At 34.7% G+C, this 18,661-nt stretch overlaps 1 protein-coding gene across 13 annotated transcripts in view; it reads left to right on the top strand.

Annotated features, from left to right (window-relative positions):
* Positions 1-13,856, top strand: part of LOC125670415 (pro-neuregulin-3, membrane-bound isoform-like) — a 35,109-nt gene extending 21,253 nt beyond the window's left edge. For all 13 annotated transcript variants that reach the window (XM_056162881.1, XM_048905563.2, XM_048905556.2 and 10 more), the window contains 6 exons: positions 2,252-2,358; positions 4,760-4,946; positions 5,272-5,333; positions 8,384-8,486; positions 11,448-11,499; positions 11,678-13,856. In XM_056162881.1, the coding sequence (XP_056018856.1) occupies positions 2,301-2,358; positions 4,760-4,946; positions 5,272-5,333; positions 8,384-8,486; positions 11,448-11,499; positions 11,678-11,776 (561 nt within the window). In that variant the 5' untranslated portion in view covers positions 2,252-2,300 and the 3' untranslated portion in view covers positions 11,777-13,856. The remainder of the gene's footprint in view (positions 1-2,251; positions 2,359-4,759; positions 4,947-5,271; positions 5,334-8,383; positions 8,487-11,447; positions 11,500-11,677) is intronic.
* Positions 13,857-18,661: the final 4,805 nt, after the last annotated feature.

Here is an 18,661-nt window from a genome sequence, read left to right as displayed (position 1 = left end):
AACAATTGGCCTCAGTACAATTGAGCATGCTATATTCTATAGGAAAAAGTGTCCTATCATTTCTTAACTCTGGTTTTCTTTAGGCTAATAATTTTTTAAAAGAAAAGTATATTTTAATTAATGTTTTTCATGATAAGAATGTCTTAGTTTTGTCTGATTAAACTGTTTAATCTAATGGATTTATTGATTATATAAACACAATTTGTAACACATGGTATTTTCTACCAAGTTTTAGTCTACATTTCATGACCCTTCATTTGTCTATCCATGCAATTCCAGTATTTAAGCAGGGAATGTTAATTTTGATTGATCTGTAAAACCTTGGTTTTCAAATGATATTTTAAATACCATTTGAAAGTTAGCATTGAAACTTCAGAAGAAGAGTTTCTATCACAAAAAGATGGCCCCAGTTTTTTTTGTTTTTTTTTTGTTTTTTTGGACAGATGGGTCAAAGAGTCACATATTGTATGAATTGGTTTTTGGATGAATTTTAGCAGTGAAACTTTACATAAACAGTCTCTGCTGCTCAAAGATGACCCTATTTTAGGTCAGAAAGTCAAAGGTCAAGATCACTACTTATGGTATGAAATGGTTACCAGTTGATTTAGCAATGAAAGTTAACTTGAAGATTGAGTTTCCATGACCCCTATTGTTTTTCAGGTGAAAACCTTAAGGTCACTAGATTGTAAATGAATAGAAATGGGTTGTATTATGATATTTTAAATAATACTATTTGAACTTTAGAAATGAAATTTTACTTGAGGAGTTGCCAACTTGGATATCTGCTGTTGTTTTTAAATGTAAAGGTCAAGGTCTGACTTGGTCACATAAAGTTAGAAATGATTTCCTCATGGCTGATTATTATTAATAACTGTGGTTGTATGTTTATGGTGGTTGCCTGCTCAGAAAGGTGGGTTTCATAAGGGTAGCCTGGTGTTCTCCCATACAAATGACCACTCCATGCCAACATTTGAAGCTGATAGTTGTAGACCTTGTTTGTTCAGTTAAATCATCATGAAAAATAAATAAAATACATGTACATATATTTTGAATTGATTTGAAGATATTTGATTGTGTAAATGCACAAAGGGATAAGAATCAAGTTTTCAACAATCTCTCCTTATGCACTTGGAGATTTAGCAATAGAATTTCAAATGCAGAGTCTATCAAAGAAATATGACCTCAGTTTCTTTTAAGATCTAAAGGTCAAGGTCATTAGAAATTGGTACCGTATAAGTTTTACACCATATATAATGTAACAAATTGTGATTTAGCACTGCAACATTCAGAGTTTTTAGAAATATGTTTAGCTATATGTTAATGCTTTAACAAGACTCAAGGAGTCCAATCAATGAAATCACTGCTATATCTTTTACCAGTTCAGTGGAATTTTTGGTGGTCATAGCCTTCAGACTAATAGATTTCAGAAACTCTGGACATTGCAAAAGTCAGTCTTTGTAAAATCTTTTGCCTTTTTATGCCCACGGAATTGAAGATTCGGGACATCTAGTTTTTGGCCTTTGCATCTGTCTGTGGCTTTAACTTTGGTTGACTCATATCTTTTACACCATAAGAGGTAGACTTTTCATATTCATTATGTGTATTCCTTGTGGCAAAAAATTTCCACTGACACCAAAATTTTTGACCTGGAGACCTTAACATTGACCTTTGACCTACTTTTAAAATTAGAATATATGCCATATATTTCAAATTGTAAGAGGTATTACTTTTATATAATTTAGCTTGTGCATTTCTTGTGATAAGACCTTTCCAACAATACCAGATTTGTTGACCTTGTGACCTTGACATTGACCTAATTTTGGGAAATTTAAAAAAAAAAAACTACTTTGTCTTACAATTCCACTTTATTGTTTTATTGTAATCCAGGCACATCAATGTTTCACAAACATATCATTTTAGATCAGCCTAAATTAAATTTGTGTTACTGAATTAACATGTTTAACTCAATTTCTATGAAATAAGACTTCGAAGTCCTCAAATGTACTGCCTGTTTCTATATGGTGGGTCTAATCATGGAAAGAGAGAAAGAGTAGAATTTTGTTGTTAGGTTGAGTAGTAACATTGATAGAAGGATATCAAACTTCACAGTATGCATATTCTAATAGGACTTTGATTAGGAAGTTTTGCAGTACATATATGGGGAAATTTTAATCACATGTATAATCTTGATAAATACTATAAATGGATATAGGGATGCCTATTTTGATATACCAGTTTATTTGTGTTTTAGATCCCGATACTTCCAGATGACTCTACATCTGAACAGAGAGAGATAAAGAATGCATCAGTTGCCTCCCTTGCTACTGGTTATATTGTGTACACTGTTTACAGCTGTATGTAAGTATTCTTGTACATGCAGAATCTACATGTTCATAACCCAGTACAGTGGGTATCTAAAGTTGACCTCTACCGTCTGATATAAAGCAGTGCTTGTCTGATATAAAACAGTGCTTGTCTGGCGCTACGCTCTGTCACTGGTGTCAGATGAGTTAGATATAACACAATTCATAAGTAGCCATTCTTTAGTTGATTTAAGCTTGTGTAGATTTCATTTTCTTTGTATTTGTTGATTCTATCTTTCTTATCTGTAATTTAATTTATATTCTTTATTTATCCATTGACATTTGAACAGGGTCTTTCCAGTAATGTTCAAGGCCTCAAACACTGCAATCAGGTTCTAAGTAGGAGAAACATTTTTTCAGAAACAGGATTAAACAACTTTTACCTGTATGCCTAGTTATTTTGAGTTTATTTACACATAAACAAATGGTTCAGTCAATTGACTGCATCACAGATCAAAGTTTTCAGGGTTGAAATTTATAGCACTTAAAAAAACTATTTCATTTTCCAATGGAGAAGGTGTAATGCAAAATTTACTTCCATCATTTTCATACCATACTTGAAGTATGTTCTTTGGATGTTTGCTGCTGATGTTAGTGTGTTCATTAGTGCATAGTTCACAGAAATTTTGTGATGATCAAGGTATCAGTATTCTGTACAATTGCATACTAGTATAATAGTGTATTAGCAAAGCTGTATGACTACTTTGTGGTTGTGATAAAAGGAAAGATTTAAAATGCAAAAAAAATTAAATTTTTCAACATTAAATAAGCTGCATAAATCTCAAGTAGAGTTGTCTGATCAAAATTTGTCTGCCATCTTTTGTGTCTGCATTTGGTCTGTTTCTAAACTTACAATATTTTTGACTTTTTCTCAAGAACCAATTTAAACCTAACATATGACACAAGACATCCTTGTAAAGGGGATCAAGTTTCTTCAGGTGGTCCAGGACCTCACCTATCCTAAGTGTAAAGAATCAGAGCATTGGGTAGGGGTATTATAAAAATTCTTCTCCACAAAAAGATTTATTTAAGTGTGTTCAAACCATATGATCTGAGGAGGGATTGGAAGTTTTACATAAATTTAGGAGAAAATTTTCTCTTAATAACCACAAGAAGACAAATATTTCATCAAATTTATGCAAGCAACCTCTGAATGAAGTGCAGTGGTAGTGCACTTGCAAAACAATTTAATGGGGGGAAATCGGACTGAGGTTTGATCAAGAATCACCTTTGTGTTCAAACTATGACCCCTTGAGTGAGAATAAGGCCATAATGAGTATTTTAAGTTTTACACAGAGTTTCTGAATATATAGGTCAAGTCCCAAAAATTTCTTCTCAAGAGCCACAAGGGTTAAAGTTTTCAAATCAATATTGCTCATAAAGTGTACTTTCCAGTTTAATCACACCATTACCCCTAAGGCAATGGTGGGGTTTAAATTTTATGAGGGATATAATGCAATTGCTTGTGTGATTGTTTTGGCTCATATAATGGGCCTCTGGTTATTAAGTCTCTTTCTATTATATTCCTTATGTTTTGTTGTAAAACATGTGTATGTGCTATGAAATGACATATTACAGACAAAATGCTTAAAGCATGACCTAGTGTGTGACAGTTTGCATATGCATGTGAGTTACGGCTAAGTATAGGTGTTTCTATGCAAAACAGATTATTAGAATGCATGATATAGGCAGTAAAACTATCCTGGTACATTTTTTGATCATGTTTATGTAAATATCGGTTGTATATGACATGCACTGCGTAGATTTAACTTTGACATCACATTATGACATTGTGTATTGCTTACTATGGGGAACAGCAACAATATCAAGAAAATGGCATTGATGCAGAGACATGTACATGTACTAAATAAATAGAAACATTACATGTATAGATATGAGAATAAGCAGAATTGTCTATCCAATATCCCTATTGCTGCACAAATGCCATTGCATAAATAATTATTCACATATTTCAAGGGTAATCATCAACAAAAATACACAGATGGGTATGATAATTGTTGAACAAAATCATGCACAGAATTTGTTCAGCAATAAAACTGATACATATTTAGTTACACCTTACCTTATGATAGAATGACCAAAAAAATTTAATGCATGTTCTTGCTTAAGATCAATTTAGTGGGCATGTCATATTTGCAGTAGGTGTGATGTTATTGTATGACATGATGTAGTGCACTACAACTTGGCATCTGTGTTAACCCAGGGTGTTTCACATCATAAGAGTTCAATAGGAATGACTGATTTCAAAATCAGACTTATTGAATCTGTATCCTTTAGACTGTCATTTGCATAGAAACACCTATACCTGACTTTAATTTGCAATACATAGTCATGAATACATGTGATATGACTGATTGTGTGGATTATTTTTGTAGATAGTTGTGGGAGAACACCAGCTACCCCCCGCCCCACCACTGTGGCACCAGTGACAGTCACCACAGGATTTGTTAGTCACCGCAAACCATGTACAAAAAATGAAACAGAGGCACAGAACTGTCTGAATGGAGGGACTTGCTTTGTTTTGGAGATTGAAGTTGGAGAAGGAAGAACTACGCACTGTCAGTAAGTGTTGGAGTAATTGAACAGAATAATAATCTTCAACCAATGAATGTTGAGATAAAATAACTACCGCTTTCAGTACCTAAATAACTATCCCCAGTGTGATAATCAAGAAAACTACATAATTCAACATGTAGATGATGGAAATCTGTGTCAATGCTCTCATTTTAAAAGATTAAAGGTAATATTATACTACATGTACCTTAATTAAACAATAATCGTTCACTCTGACAATTTCAGATAATTCTAAATTCTCTGTAAGTTTGGAATATTTGATGATTTGAATATTGTAATATGTTTTAGTATGTATATATACTTGTATCATTAGATGCAGAGAGAATTACATTGGAAAGAATTGTTTCTACATTGACCCAACATTGATATTTCAACGTAAGTCATACTGTTTTGAGTGTGTTATTTATCAACTAAAATATTAATGTTGCTTAATTTATTTTTCACAAAAGTACCAGGTGTATTGGGTACTACAGAATTTTGTGTTTAATATTGCATACTAGTTGTCTTTGTTTTGTAACCTACAAATTTTTGTTAAGGATGTTTTACTATTGTACACGAATGAGTTATAGCATTCTGTTTTACATTAGCTAATATAACAATGATTCAATTAACAAAAGATGTGCTTTGTCTACTGCATTCTTCATATGTCATTAGCTTTCAACAGATATTGAAATTCTAGCTATAATAGAAATTCAATTCAATTTTCAAGTCAACCACATGAAAAAACTTTGCTGAAGATTTTCTGTGAATTATTCATAGAATATGGGAATTTAATCCTGGTACCACTGTCATCTGTTGTGAAACATCATTTTAAATTTTCATATTTTTCACACTAGTGACAGCTGCGTTTTGTAAGAGAATGATTCTTCTGTATTATTCCCATGAGATGAGGTTAATTTTATCTCTATGAGAAGCTTTATTGTCAGTAGATGTCTCTTCTTCAGACTGAATTAGATGCATTGCTTTTGAAATCCAATGGCTTTTAGACAAAGATCTATACACTGTATATGATAAGGGCCGTTAATTCGAATTGTGAAAAATCATATGAAATCTTCAAGATCTGAAATATATATTTTATTCAAACCTCAATACTTGTATGACAATCTTCATCAGAATAGAAAAAATGAAAGTCATTTTAGGGGGGCCAAATTAGGCCAAAACCAATTGTCCTTTACAATTGATATATTTTTGGCCAGTGACATTACACTGTATTACTTGATGCAATCTTAGCATTTTAGAAACTTACATTTATAGACCAGCATTTTGCAATTATAAGGTTTCTTCTCCTAACACAATAATAAAGAGCCATACATGTAGGAGGTGGAAATAAAATGAAAGCTTGTTTATTTTATTACTAGCATACATGTATCTTTCAACAAATCCTGCCTTAATTATCCATTGTCACTGCTCTTTGTTTTAAAGTGACAGTGTTTAGTTAATTTAATGAACAAGATAAATAGGATTAAAATTTGGTAACAGTCAACGCTCCTATATATCAATTGTAAAATGCAATTTGATTGGCTCATTGGACGCTCCTCCATTACCATTTTGTTGCTACAACAATATTGCTCTGCATCATAGAAAAGTCATATTTTCTTTATAATTGTTTAGCAAATGACATCTGAATCTATTTTTCTAAATTAAATCATAAGGAATGAAAGTAATTGGATCCGGGTTAGAATAGGTCCTCAATATCCCCTTGCTTGTCGTAAGAGGTGACTTTGGATGAGACCGCAAAAACTGAGGTCCCGTGTCGCAGCAGGTTTGGCACAATAAAGATCCCTCCCTGCTCAAAGGCCATAAGCACCGAGCATAGGCCTAAATTTTGCAGCCCTTCACAGGCAGTGGTGACATCTCCATATGAGTGAAATATTCTCGAGAGGGGCGTAAAACAATATTCAATCTATCAATCCTTATTCTATACGATATAAAGTAAGTTAGGATAGTTTACGCTCTTTTATGAATTGTTTTTCAATTTATAATGCATAAACTGTCCCAACTTACTTTACATTGTATAGAATAAAATTACTTTAATTTTCTAATACATGGCATGAACAATTAGATTGTTGTCAAATTTTTGGGATGACCTGGAGTTATGTCCAATATATATATATGATTGATATCGATGATATTGGCAATATTGAGACTATATCAGTATGATATCGACTATTTCTTCTATACTGGGTTTTGTACTGAGGCTGTAATATCATATGGATATGGAATCATGAGGGTTGAGGTTTCTGTTCTGTCAATATTGTATCAATATTGATTTAGAATGTTCAGGTTTTCTGTCTCATCAATATCGACGATATCATATCAACATCATATTGACTATCATCTGAATCAGATGTTGATATCGTATCAATATCGAATCATGACAGTTTGTATTTATATCGAATCATGATCATTTTTTCTATAATGATCATGTGTGTAATCTTGTGTTTGAGACATTTTCTCTTGTCGATACCATATCAATATCAAATCATGATCTTGTTGACTGTCATCATCATGCATGCCACTTTTAATTTGAGATACCCTTCCTATGTTATGAGGAGTGATTAACAAGTTCATGGACTTCTAGTGTGCCGGTCTCCATAAATGTGACACCATCAGTTAGGGTAAAGAGGTCCCCATAAATATACCATCTAATCCCAAACTTAATAACATTATGATTTATATATCATGTATCATTATTGTATATGACCCTTGTAAACAGTATTACAACTCTGTTGATTTATTGATGATATGGAAACAATATTGTTAATATTGACATTAATGATGAAATGATTGTCGCTGACAATCAATTGTCGATCATTTTTGGCTCTTCAATTTCAACTATCTATTCTATTTTTCATAATCGATTGTTGTCTGTACACTATTTGATATCTAATCCGAGATTCCTCCGACTTTTAAACCCGCTTTTTAAAAGACATGTACGGGGAGAGTCAGAGTGGACTTCATATTGAAAAGTGCATGGGAATTCAGCGACACCAGCTAGTGTGTGTATGCTGCACATATCTATAAAACTAAGAAGAAATAACCCCAAAAATGATAAACATTTATTAACGACATGTAAATACAGATTATATTGGATCATTGATCGATACAGTTCTTCTAATTACGACCAATTATCGATTATGAAATTTTTCTGATTATTCAACTCTAATTGACATCTTTGGTCATTGGAAAACAATGTTGAAAATTGCAAAGAAGTGCATGAACAAATGTAATTTATTACCCTAAACTAATACATTCCACATCTTATAATTTATCTGTTAACTTCATAAATAAAATAATGTTTGTTGATAATCAAGCAAAATGATAATGTTACAATACTGTTTTTGTGTGCAAACCATATTTGATTGAAAAGTGAATCTTTTAATTCATTCGCATGATTTGTTATTCGTATTGCCTTTGTGTTGTAGAAGAAAGAGATGACCAAGTAAAGGCTGCCTCAATAGCTGCCAGCGTGGTGGGCATTGTTCTCTTTGTTACAGTCATTGTGTGTGTCCTGGTGCTTCATAAAAGGTAAGCCGATGTGTCTGATCATTTGTGTGCTAACTGTCATGTGTTACAGATCTTCATTAAAAATGTTGTAGAGTCACCCATACTGAAACTAAAAAATCCCAAGTTTTATACCTTTGTAATTGTTGATCCATCTTTAGTGAGAAAAATAAATGTTATAGAAAGACTATGCATAAATGCAGCATTGAATATCTCAACTTTTTACACAAATAAATAATTAAATAGTTGCATGATCATTTTACATGAAAATTGAAAGGTAAGAGCGCCTTGTCTCTGAAAAGAAATTCTGGGGGTTTTGTGTGCCAGTCCTACAGTGCAAGCAGATGAATTCAGATAGAGGGATATTTTTTTTGCAATGGCTGTTTATAGTTCACACGATTATACTCAGATGACCTATTGTGATCTGTTTTTGTTTCTTATGTGTTCAAATTTAAACATGTTTTACTTAGACCACAAGGCTTTTGTTTACCAAAATTGGCATATACTGTTATTGGAGTAATGTTAGGGAAGAAAAATCTAGAAATTTGTGACTCTTGGCCTGAATTTCTCGAAAGAAACCTAATAAGTCGAATCTTGAACTGAAGTCTGATATTTTGCTCAAATTTTGACTGCTCAAATGAAAGAAAACTCAAAGTTAAGTTTGAGATTTTTTTTGAGAAATCCACGCCTGAGGTCTGAGGGACAGGACCAAAACCAATCTTTAAACTCTTCTTTACTCAGGGACATCTAGAAGACAAACTATGTCTGTGGAGTTATGATGTACAAAGATGCCTTTAACCAAAATTTGCAATTCATGACTCTTGGGTCAGGGGTTTGGGTGCTGGGGCAAACTCTTTAACTGACTTCTTCTTAACTCCTGGACATCAAACTGAGTACACGAACACTACCACACAGTAGTGATAAAGAAGGATGCCTCTACCAAAATTGTAAAATTTATGGCTCCCTGGGTTGGGGAATATGGGGCTAGGATGGAGTGTTATGGCTTGTAGTGAAAATGTGATATTTCTTTTCAAATCTATTTGATTCCTGGACATCAAACTACGAAACTGATTATATAGTAATAAATAGTAGAAAAGCCTCTATCTATGAAAAATGTAGAATTCACAGCCTCTTTTTTAGAAATTGTGAAATTCACGGCCTCTCTGTTAGGAATTGTAAAATTCACGGCCTCTCTGTTAGGAATTGTGATGATAGGGTGGCTCATATAGGGGAAAAAAATGAATTATTTCTTGTAAAATTGTTTGTTTCACCTTTAGATATCAAATATATATGAAATATGCAATATTTCTTTGAAATATTTCTTCTAAGGCACTGGACATCAAACAACTAAACTGAGTATCTATCACAGAGACTGACTGCAGTTATAATGGGTTGGAGGCCTCTACTAAAACTGAAATTTCTGGTCCCTATGTGAAAAGTTCAGGCTACTGGTTAGGGCTATATCGATCATTTAGTGAAATTTTAAGAAACTTCTCCTTTACACCTGAACATATGGCAAAAAAATTCAGTCCCAAGCAATAACCTTTGCAAACTCATAAGGAATCACTATATGTCTGCATAGAGTGTTATATATATATATATATATATATGTATACAGTGAAACTTCTCCAAACCGGCCCCTCAGAAAACCGGTTCTCCCTGAATATCGGCCGATTTTCAAAGTCCCGGCAGAAACCTTAACATTTCCTTACAAAGAAAGTCTCACAAAACCGGCCACCCCTGAAAACCGGACATCGGCCACTTTTTAAAGTACAATTGTTTACAAACATGTGTAAATTACCCTTATAATACTGGCCACTATTTGAAGACTAGAACATTTTGGCCAGAGGGATGATTAAGACTGGCCAAGTGGGAAATTATCAACCGGAGGTGTGAAAAACACAAGTGGCCTCTATAAGTTCTATAGTTTACCTGTGCTGTCCAGGATGTTAATTGGTACTTGGCTAATCCAAGTGACCCTTTCAAATTTCTGTACGAAATGTTATGCACATATTGAATGAATACAATCAATACGCCATATTGTTGCACCATTGATATAAGCGGTAGATAATAAACCCCATGTCTGTTAATAATAATTTTCAATAGATAAATGATTTTTGGGGGGTTTCAATAGACTTAAAATTCCTAAGAAACATCTAAATTAAAATTATATATTTACAACTGTACTTTTCAAAAATGTCAAACCAAATTTGTTAACGATATAAGCAATGGACGTAAACAGAGTTTTTATAGGTAAGAGGAATTCCAATAATAGGCCTCTGTGTTTTCTTTATGTATCCTGTTATAAATTTTAAGTTAAGATTAGATGATTGCAGCAAGACTCTTTCTTGTAATAATGACCTGTAGGTACAAGGGGACTAGTTTGACCTCCACTGATAATTGATCATAGATCCCAATATCAAAGTGAGCAGTACCTACTCTGTGTATTAATTGCAGCAATCAAATGGCTATGTGTTTGTTTTGTTTATTAAAACATAAGCCGAAATTCTACATAAATGCTGCTAGTCTACAAATTTCTATACATATATCAAATGCAGTTTTATTTAAACGGACTGCTTTCCATTATCTATGCATGTCAATATAAAAATGTTTAATTAGTTTTAGTGCTATAAATTGAAAATAAACATGTTAGTAAATGATTTTGTTTTATTTCCAATAGTGAAATAATAGTCCTTCAAAACCATATTATATGGTTTGTGGTATGTCAATGAAATATCTAATAAAAATTGAGCTGAAATGTCTCTATAAATGCTAAATTCTCGGTATACCGGCCACCCCTCTAAACCGGCCGTTTTTGTCGGTCCGACAGCTGGCCGGTTTAGAGAAGTTTCACTGTATAGTATAATGGTGTGTATGTACACATATATAAGGTTTTTGTGTAATACCTAAAATACTGTTGTGGCCCATTGACCTCTTGTATTGAATACTAACTAATATATCTAATTGTGTGAATTTAAATCATAGATATGTCAGGAAGAAGAAACAAGAACAAGAAAAGGAAAATATAAAACTACAGGTACAGTACAATCTATGAAGAAAAGGGAAACAACTCCAATATTCACTATGTACATGGGTATATTAAAAGTAAATTTTATTGAATTTGTAATATAAGTTTTATAAGTAAAACTGAACCTGTGAAGTCAATCCAAATTCTCATAGTTTAGATTAAAAGAATCTCTCAATTCTGTTTACAGAGTGTAAATACTGAATCAAATGCAACTACAAATGGAAGAAGCAATGAGGGAGAACTCCTTTTAACGTGTAATGGTCGTCAAACGGACAATTCATTATAGCAAGGAAGTTGTGTTAATTGAAGAAAAGAAAAATATTCACCAACAAAATACTCCAAGTGGGATGAAATAACCTTAATTCATTCTCAGAAAGAAAAGGAAAATCTTGATGTACTCATTTCATGTGTGATAATGACACAATTCGACCAAAAACTGTGAGCTTTATGATTTGAAATGATGCAGCAATATGTCTTTCCTTAACTTTGCATTTAAATTTCACACTTATACCAAACAAATATTTTATAACAACTGAAATGAAATGGTGTGCCATAGTTGTGACTGTTTACATCAATAGTGTATGGCATTGTAGTGTTTATTTGTACTCTCTATGAAATCCAGCACCAATGAGCAGCCAAAAGATCACACATTCTTCATCAACCAATCAAAGCCTGTTGTGCATGTAGTGATGGGTCTTCATCAACAAACCAATCAAAGCCTTTTGTGCATGTAGTGATGGAGGAAGAAGTCAATTTTGTGTGACCTTCAGCTAAATGCCTCATCTTTTCAGAATTCCAAAGAGTGTAACCACCTAGCATTCTGACAGCAAAGGAAATGATGTTTAATTTTAACCACCTAGCATTCTGACAGCAAAGGAAATGATGTTTAATTTTAACCACCTAGCATTCTGACAGCAAAGGAAATGATATTTCATTTTAACCACCTAGCATTCTGACAGCAAAGGAAATGATGTTTAATTTTTCTACAAAGTCGCTTATGACTGCATCTGTATTTTTCCTTAACTATAGGTTGCATCATGTTAAGGAAATTGTCTTCTCCAAATATTATGCATCCTTCATATTTAGATTGCATAAATAATTTAATCCACTGCAATCCTATAGGTATTAAAGACATGTTAACTCATTATACAGTACATGTTTAACACTCAATTTAGACCTTATATGGACTACAAATAGACATTGCTTACAAAACAGAACATGTAATTAAATTTTGCAATATTTTGCTCACATTCTAAATGGAATTTAAACAGAAAATGTTGGATGAAGATCTTGACTCAGAGTGAACAGTTATGTTTGCGGCTAGTTATGGTTGGGAGACAAGGCTGATATAGTCAATGAAGGTTACATTCCACATTTTTAAAATTGAAAAGAAATTCTGTATGTAATCATGAATGAAGAAAGTATATCATATTAGCTAAAATAAGAAGTTTATAAACATGACAGTACTTAAATTTTATGAAAAATGTCTTAAAATGTGCACAGTGTTTTGAGTAATCTGTAGATAATTCTAAGAATTTGCTGTGTTGATTTTAATGTGTACATTCTGCTACAAAAATCAAAATAGTGCAAACCTTCAAGCGTCCTTGATACAGATGAATGTCATAAGACGATTTGTAAGTTATTATTTATAGCAGAGTAATTTATGTTTTTAGTGTATATTATCAAGTTATGTATACCATTATATTTATTGACCTGTTATAGGAATTTATTATATGTTTGTCATTACATATCAGCAAATCAGAAATATACATGTAAATGTTGTTGCATGTACATAAATCTAATACAATGATTTCATCCGTAGCTCTTGACTACGTAGCCCGCCCATTTTTATTTCTCGATTCACTGTGGAGATCCATCGTGTAATGAGACTGCATGAACATCATTTTAGAGTGCAATATGTCTTGGTGTTTCATATGTTGAATTCATTACAAATACATTTTTTGTAATTACCCATCATTCCTAAATATTTCATTGATAATTAGTATCTTTTTGCTGAATATTACCAAATGCTATATACCATGTACCATGTGTTACAAAAAACATCACAAAATTTTTCAATGTTTTGTAATATATACCATGCTTATGGATTTTTAAAAAAAAATTACATGTATTTACAACGTGTCTACTTCATTTAATAAAATCTTACCAGCAAAACAGAGATTATGTAAAAATAAGACAATTTCAGACAAAGCAAATTTCATTTTATTTCATTCTAATTCCATAACAATACAGGCATTTTATTTTCAGTCTGTAGTTTCACATAGGAATGAATATTTATGATATTTAAATTATAGATGAGTTTATCATATTTTTATTATTGAAATAAATCAATCATTTGAATAATCTTGAGGTCTTTGATTTTATTTACTTTATCGTTTGAAATAATACATGAGAAATGAATTCAAAATCACTTATACATGTACATCTGTATCTCGCTGTACAAAATCAAACCTTGTGGTTAGGGGTGGGGATGTTAAATCAAGCAAATTGAGGGTGGAGGAATGTAGTAACTAGGGCTATATGGATCGTGGATATCGGCCTGAATAACTCTGTGGTTAGAGCTTTTGACTAGTAATGCAGGGCCTGTGTTTGATTCCTGGCCCAGCCATAAATTCTCCTTTCCTGTTACATTTTGTACCATTCACCACCCCTGGACTTGCAGGTCAAAGTCCTGCCAGGGGCAAAAGAATCTGGACTGTGTAACCAAGGGTGAAAACAATATAAGGTGAGAGGAATGTAGTAGTTTGGGCTATATGTGGATATTGGCCTGGATAGCTCAGTGGTAAGGGCACCTTCCCAGTCCACCCATCATTTTTCTTCTTTCTTGGGGGGAAATTTTGGAGCAGAGACAAAAGAGAAGGAGAAAAATAAGAGCCAAGACAAAAAAATGGGGAGGGAGAGGTGTCCTCTCTGTCTGCCCCAGCATTACAGGAAGAGGTGTCCCATCTATCTGCCTCTGCATTATGGAGGGAGGGAGAGGTGCCCCCTCTGTCTGCTCTAGCATTATAGCAGTAGGGAGAAGTGCCCCCTCTGACCCAGTATTATAGACAAAACAGGGAAGTAGAGGTACCCCCTCTGTCTGCCCTGGCAGTATAGACAAAAAGGGAGAGGTGCCCCCTCTATCTGCCCCAGTGTTATAGACAAAAAGAGGAGGTGACCTCTGTCTGCCCCAGTATTATAGCAGGAGAGAGGTGACCCCTCTGTCTGCCCCAGTATTATAGACAAAAAAGTAAGGGAGATATGCCCCCTCTGCCTGACCCAGCGTTAAAGACAAAAAGGGGAGGGAGAGGTGCCCCCTTTGTCTGTCCTAGCATTATAACTGCAGGAGAGGTACCCCGTCTGTCTGCCCAAACACTATAAACAAAAAGAGTAGGTATAGGTGAACCCTTTGTCTGACTCAGCATTATAGACAAAAAGGGGAGGGAGAGGTACCCCCTCTGTCTTCTCCAGCATTATAGCGGGAGGGAGAGGTGCCCCTCTGTCGACCCCAGAATTATAGGTAAAAGGGGAGGGAGAAGTGCCCCTCTGTCTAACCAGCATTATAGACAAAAAGGGTGGGAAAGGTACCCCTCTGTCTGACCCAGCAATATAGACAAAAAGAGGGGAGAGAGGTGCCCCCTCTGTCTTCTCCAGTATTATAGTGGGAGGGAGAAGGGACCAGGCATTATAGACAAAATGGAAGAGGTGCTTCATCTGTCTGCCCCAGCATTATAGATAAAAGGGAGGGTGAGGTACCCTCTCTGTCTGACCTAGCATTATAGACAAAAAGGGTAGAGAGAGGTACCCTCTCTGTATGCCCCAGTATTTAAGACAAAAAGGGGAGGGAGAGGTACCCACTCTGTCTGCCTTAGCATTATAGACAAAAAGGGTAGAGAGAGGTGCTCCCTCTGTCTTCTCCAGTATTATAGTGGGAGGGATAGGTGCCCCTCTGTCGGCCCAGGCATTATAGATAACAAGCATTCTGAGAGTATTGCATGGCAATACATAGTCCCCTACCGGTTGCAAAAATTATTCAAAGTTCATTATGTAGGTTATGGTAAAAGGGAAAATTGGGGAACCAGGATAGGAAATCAACTACTATTCGAGTAGAGACTAGACCAGGGGGTGGGGGGAGAGATATTTATAATTAAGTTTAATTAGGTCTTTAACCAAGTCAATAAACTGTGACATGTAAGTGATCATGAATAATTCAGCTATATTGTTGTATTACTATGCTAGAAGTTTTAATGAGCGTAGTACTCTTATCTACAGAGATAAGAAACTTGGATGTAAAATAACAATTCATGCTATTTTTCTAAGGTCAAGGGCCATAACTTAATGGAAAATCAACGGACCGAGACAAAATTCGAACTTGATCTGTAACTTGTTATGACAAAGTAATGTACCAAATATCAAATGAATATCTGCAAGCACAACCCCCGAAAAGTCCGGAAAACTGATAATTCATGCTATTTTTTCTAAGTCCAAGGGTCATAACTTAATGAAAAATCAACGGACCGAGACAAAATTCGAACTTGATCTGTAACTTGTTATGGTAAAGCAATGTACCAAATATCAAATGAATATTTGCAAGCATAACCAAAAAAAAGTCCGGGAAACTGATAATTCATGCTATTTTTCCAAGTCCAAGGGCCATAACTTAATGAAAAATCAACGGACCAAGATGAAATTCGAACTTGATCTGTAACTTGTTATGGCAAAGCAATATACCAAATATCAAATAAATATCTGCAAGCACAACCAAAAAAAGTCTGGAAAACTGATAATTCACACTATTTTTCTAATTAAGTCCAAGGGCCATACCGAAGTAAAAAAATCAACGGACCGGGACCAACTTCAAACTTGATCAGTAACTTGTTATGGCAAAGCAATGTACCAAATATAAAATGAATATCTGCAAGAACATAGAAAAAAGTGCGGACAACTGGACTGACGGACAGACAGACACACAGACGGACGGACGGAGCGCAAACCTAAAGTCCCCTTCCACTTCGTCGGTATAGGGGACTAAAAGGAAGAGGTGCTCCATCTGTTTGCCCCAGCATTATATACAAAAAGGGGAGGTATAGGTGCTCCCTTTGTCTGACCCAGTATTATAGTTTGGACCCACTCTGCCTTTGATCCACCTCTCTTAATGTGCAGAATAAAACTAATTAAGAAATATTTACTGAAAATTCGTGGATTTAATTTAATGTCTATTGTAATTACCCCCAATGCCTTTTTTTAACTTTTATTAAATTTTGTAAGTTACATGTACACAGTTTGATTTGTCCACTATAAAGGGAGAGGGGACCCGGGTGGCATGTCTATTTGAATTACGAAAACAAACCATGCCTACCTTGCATTGTACATGCAAGTGACTGTGTACTATTTTATAACACAAATCTCTTTCTTAAAACAATTAATAGACGCACAGGTTCATGGTTTTCTAAATAATAGCATATCTCATTTTCAATAAAACTAGATGCTGTCATAAGACAGTAATAAATGCACCCGCATGAAAGTATTTGCCTCGATATCTACTCTCCGTCGTACTTGTGTAACTAACAAAAAAGCCACAATAGTTACCATATAACACACTCTATATATTCTTGCTGCATATGTCAAGATGCATTAAGTATTCTGTTGAGCAAGTGCTCTGGGGTCATCCGAGCCCCGGGGTCATTCCAATCCCAATCATTTTTCATGGATCATATATATCTTTAAGATGATTCAGACTCCAACCCTTAAATCAAAAATATATTTGTTGTACATGACACAATCAAAATATATTTGTTGTACATGACACAATACAATGAGCACCAGGGCTTTGTTCATCGTTTCCCCACCCCATTTGCCCCTGAAGGAGAAAAAGAAAATTCCGAAAACTATTGCACATCTAAAAAAAACAAAAACACCACCAATCATCTCCCAAAAGATGTTTTTGCTACTGCATGAAATATAAGAGGACTTCTGGGAACCAGAATTTTCCATAGAAAAACGTTGTTTTTCGAGGCCCCAAGGGAGGAAATGCAATTCTGAAACCTTAATGCTTATCTATAGGACACAACCAATCATCTTCCAAAAGATGGGGGAGCTTATCAACACCGCTTCCTGGTCTTGATATGTGACGGAAATCGCCCCATCTTTGGCACTTTTTAGAGCTTTGCAATTATAATTTTTCTACATGTACTGTCAAAGCATTGTCGTCATCTTTATTGCATTGTCCTTTATTTGTCGGATTTGTTAATTTGTTTAACACATCTCTTTGTATATATGTTATCCTTGGCAGCATTATCGTCATGTTTATTGTATTGCTTTTTATTTGTTGGATATGTTCATTTATTTAACACACCCCTTTGTCATTTATTTCCTCAATAAATGACCGCAGCTGTACTTAAAGATGATTTGGCTACTGCGTAAATTGTAAGATGAGATATTGGAACCAGCGTTTGTTTTGTTTTCTTTTAGAAAAAAACCCCGTGAGGATCCGGGTTAGAATATGTCCTCAGTACCCCTTGCTTGTCGTAAGAGGCGACTAAATGGGGCGGTCCTTCGGATGAGACCGCAAAACCGAGGCCCCGTGCCACAGCACGTGTGGCACGATAAAGATCCCTCCCTGCTGAAAGGCCATAAACACCGAACACAGACCTATTTTGCAGCCCTTCACCGGCAATGGTGACGTCTCCATATGAGTGAAAGATTCTCCAGCGGGACGTTAAACAATATACAACCAACCAACTGATACAGGAGCACCGCGTCATTTGGATACAACCATTCCTAAGCAGGATACAATCGTGCTTCTAACGAGGCATTCAACAATTTACTATGGACAGTGGAGATGCCCGTGCGTAGGGACAAGAACGTGGCTCATATTTTTCTTTATACATACAATTCTTAAGAAATATGAACATGTATAGCCGATCAGGTGACCCAATCAATTCTGGTTTGATTGATACATAACATTCGGTCTCCCCTATCACTTGATCAAACACTTCGAAATTTCGTGTTTATTGGTCTCCGCTGTTCGTTTTCTTCATGAAAGGCGCAGATAACGAACAGTGATCAATCTCATAACTCCTATAAGCAATACAAAATAGAGAGTTGCGCAAACACGGACCCTTGGATATACAAGAGGTGGGATCAGGTGCCTAGCAGGAGTAAGGATCTC

This window comes from Ostrea edulis, chromosome 4, assembly GCF_947568905.1.
Source record: "Ostrea edulis chromosome 4, xbOstEdul1.1, whole genome shotgun sequence".
Classification (NCBI taxonomy): domain Eukaryota; kingdom Metazoa; phylum Mollusca; class Bivalvia; order Ostreida; family Ostreidae; genus Ostrea; species Ostrea edulis.
The sequence above is the reverse complement of the archived record's forward strand: the minus strand, read 5'-3'. Positions and strand labels throughout refer to the sequence as shown.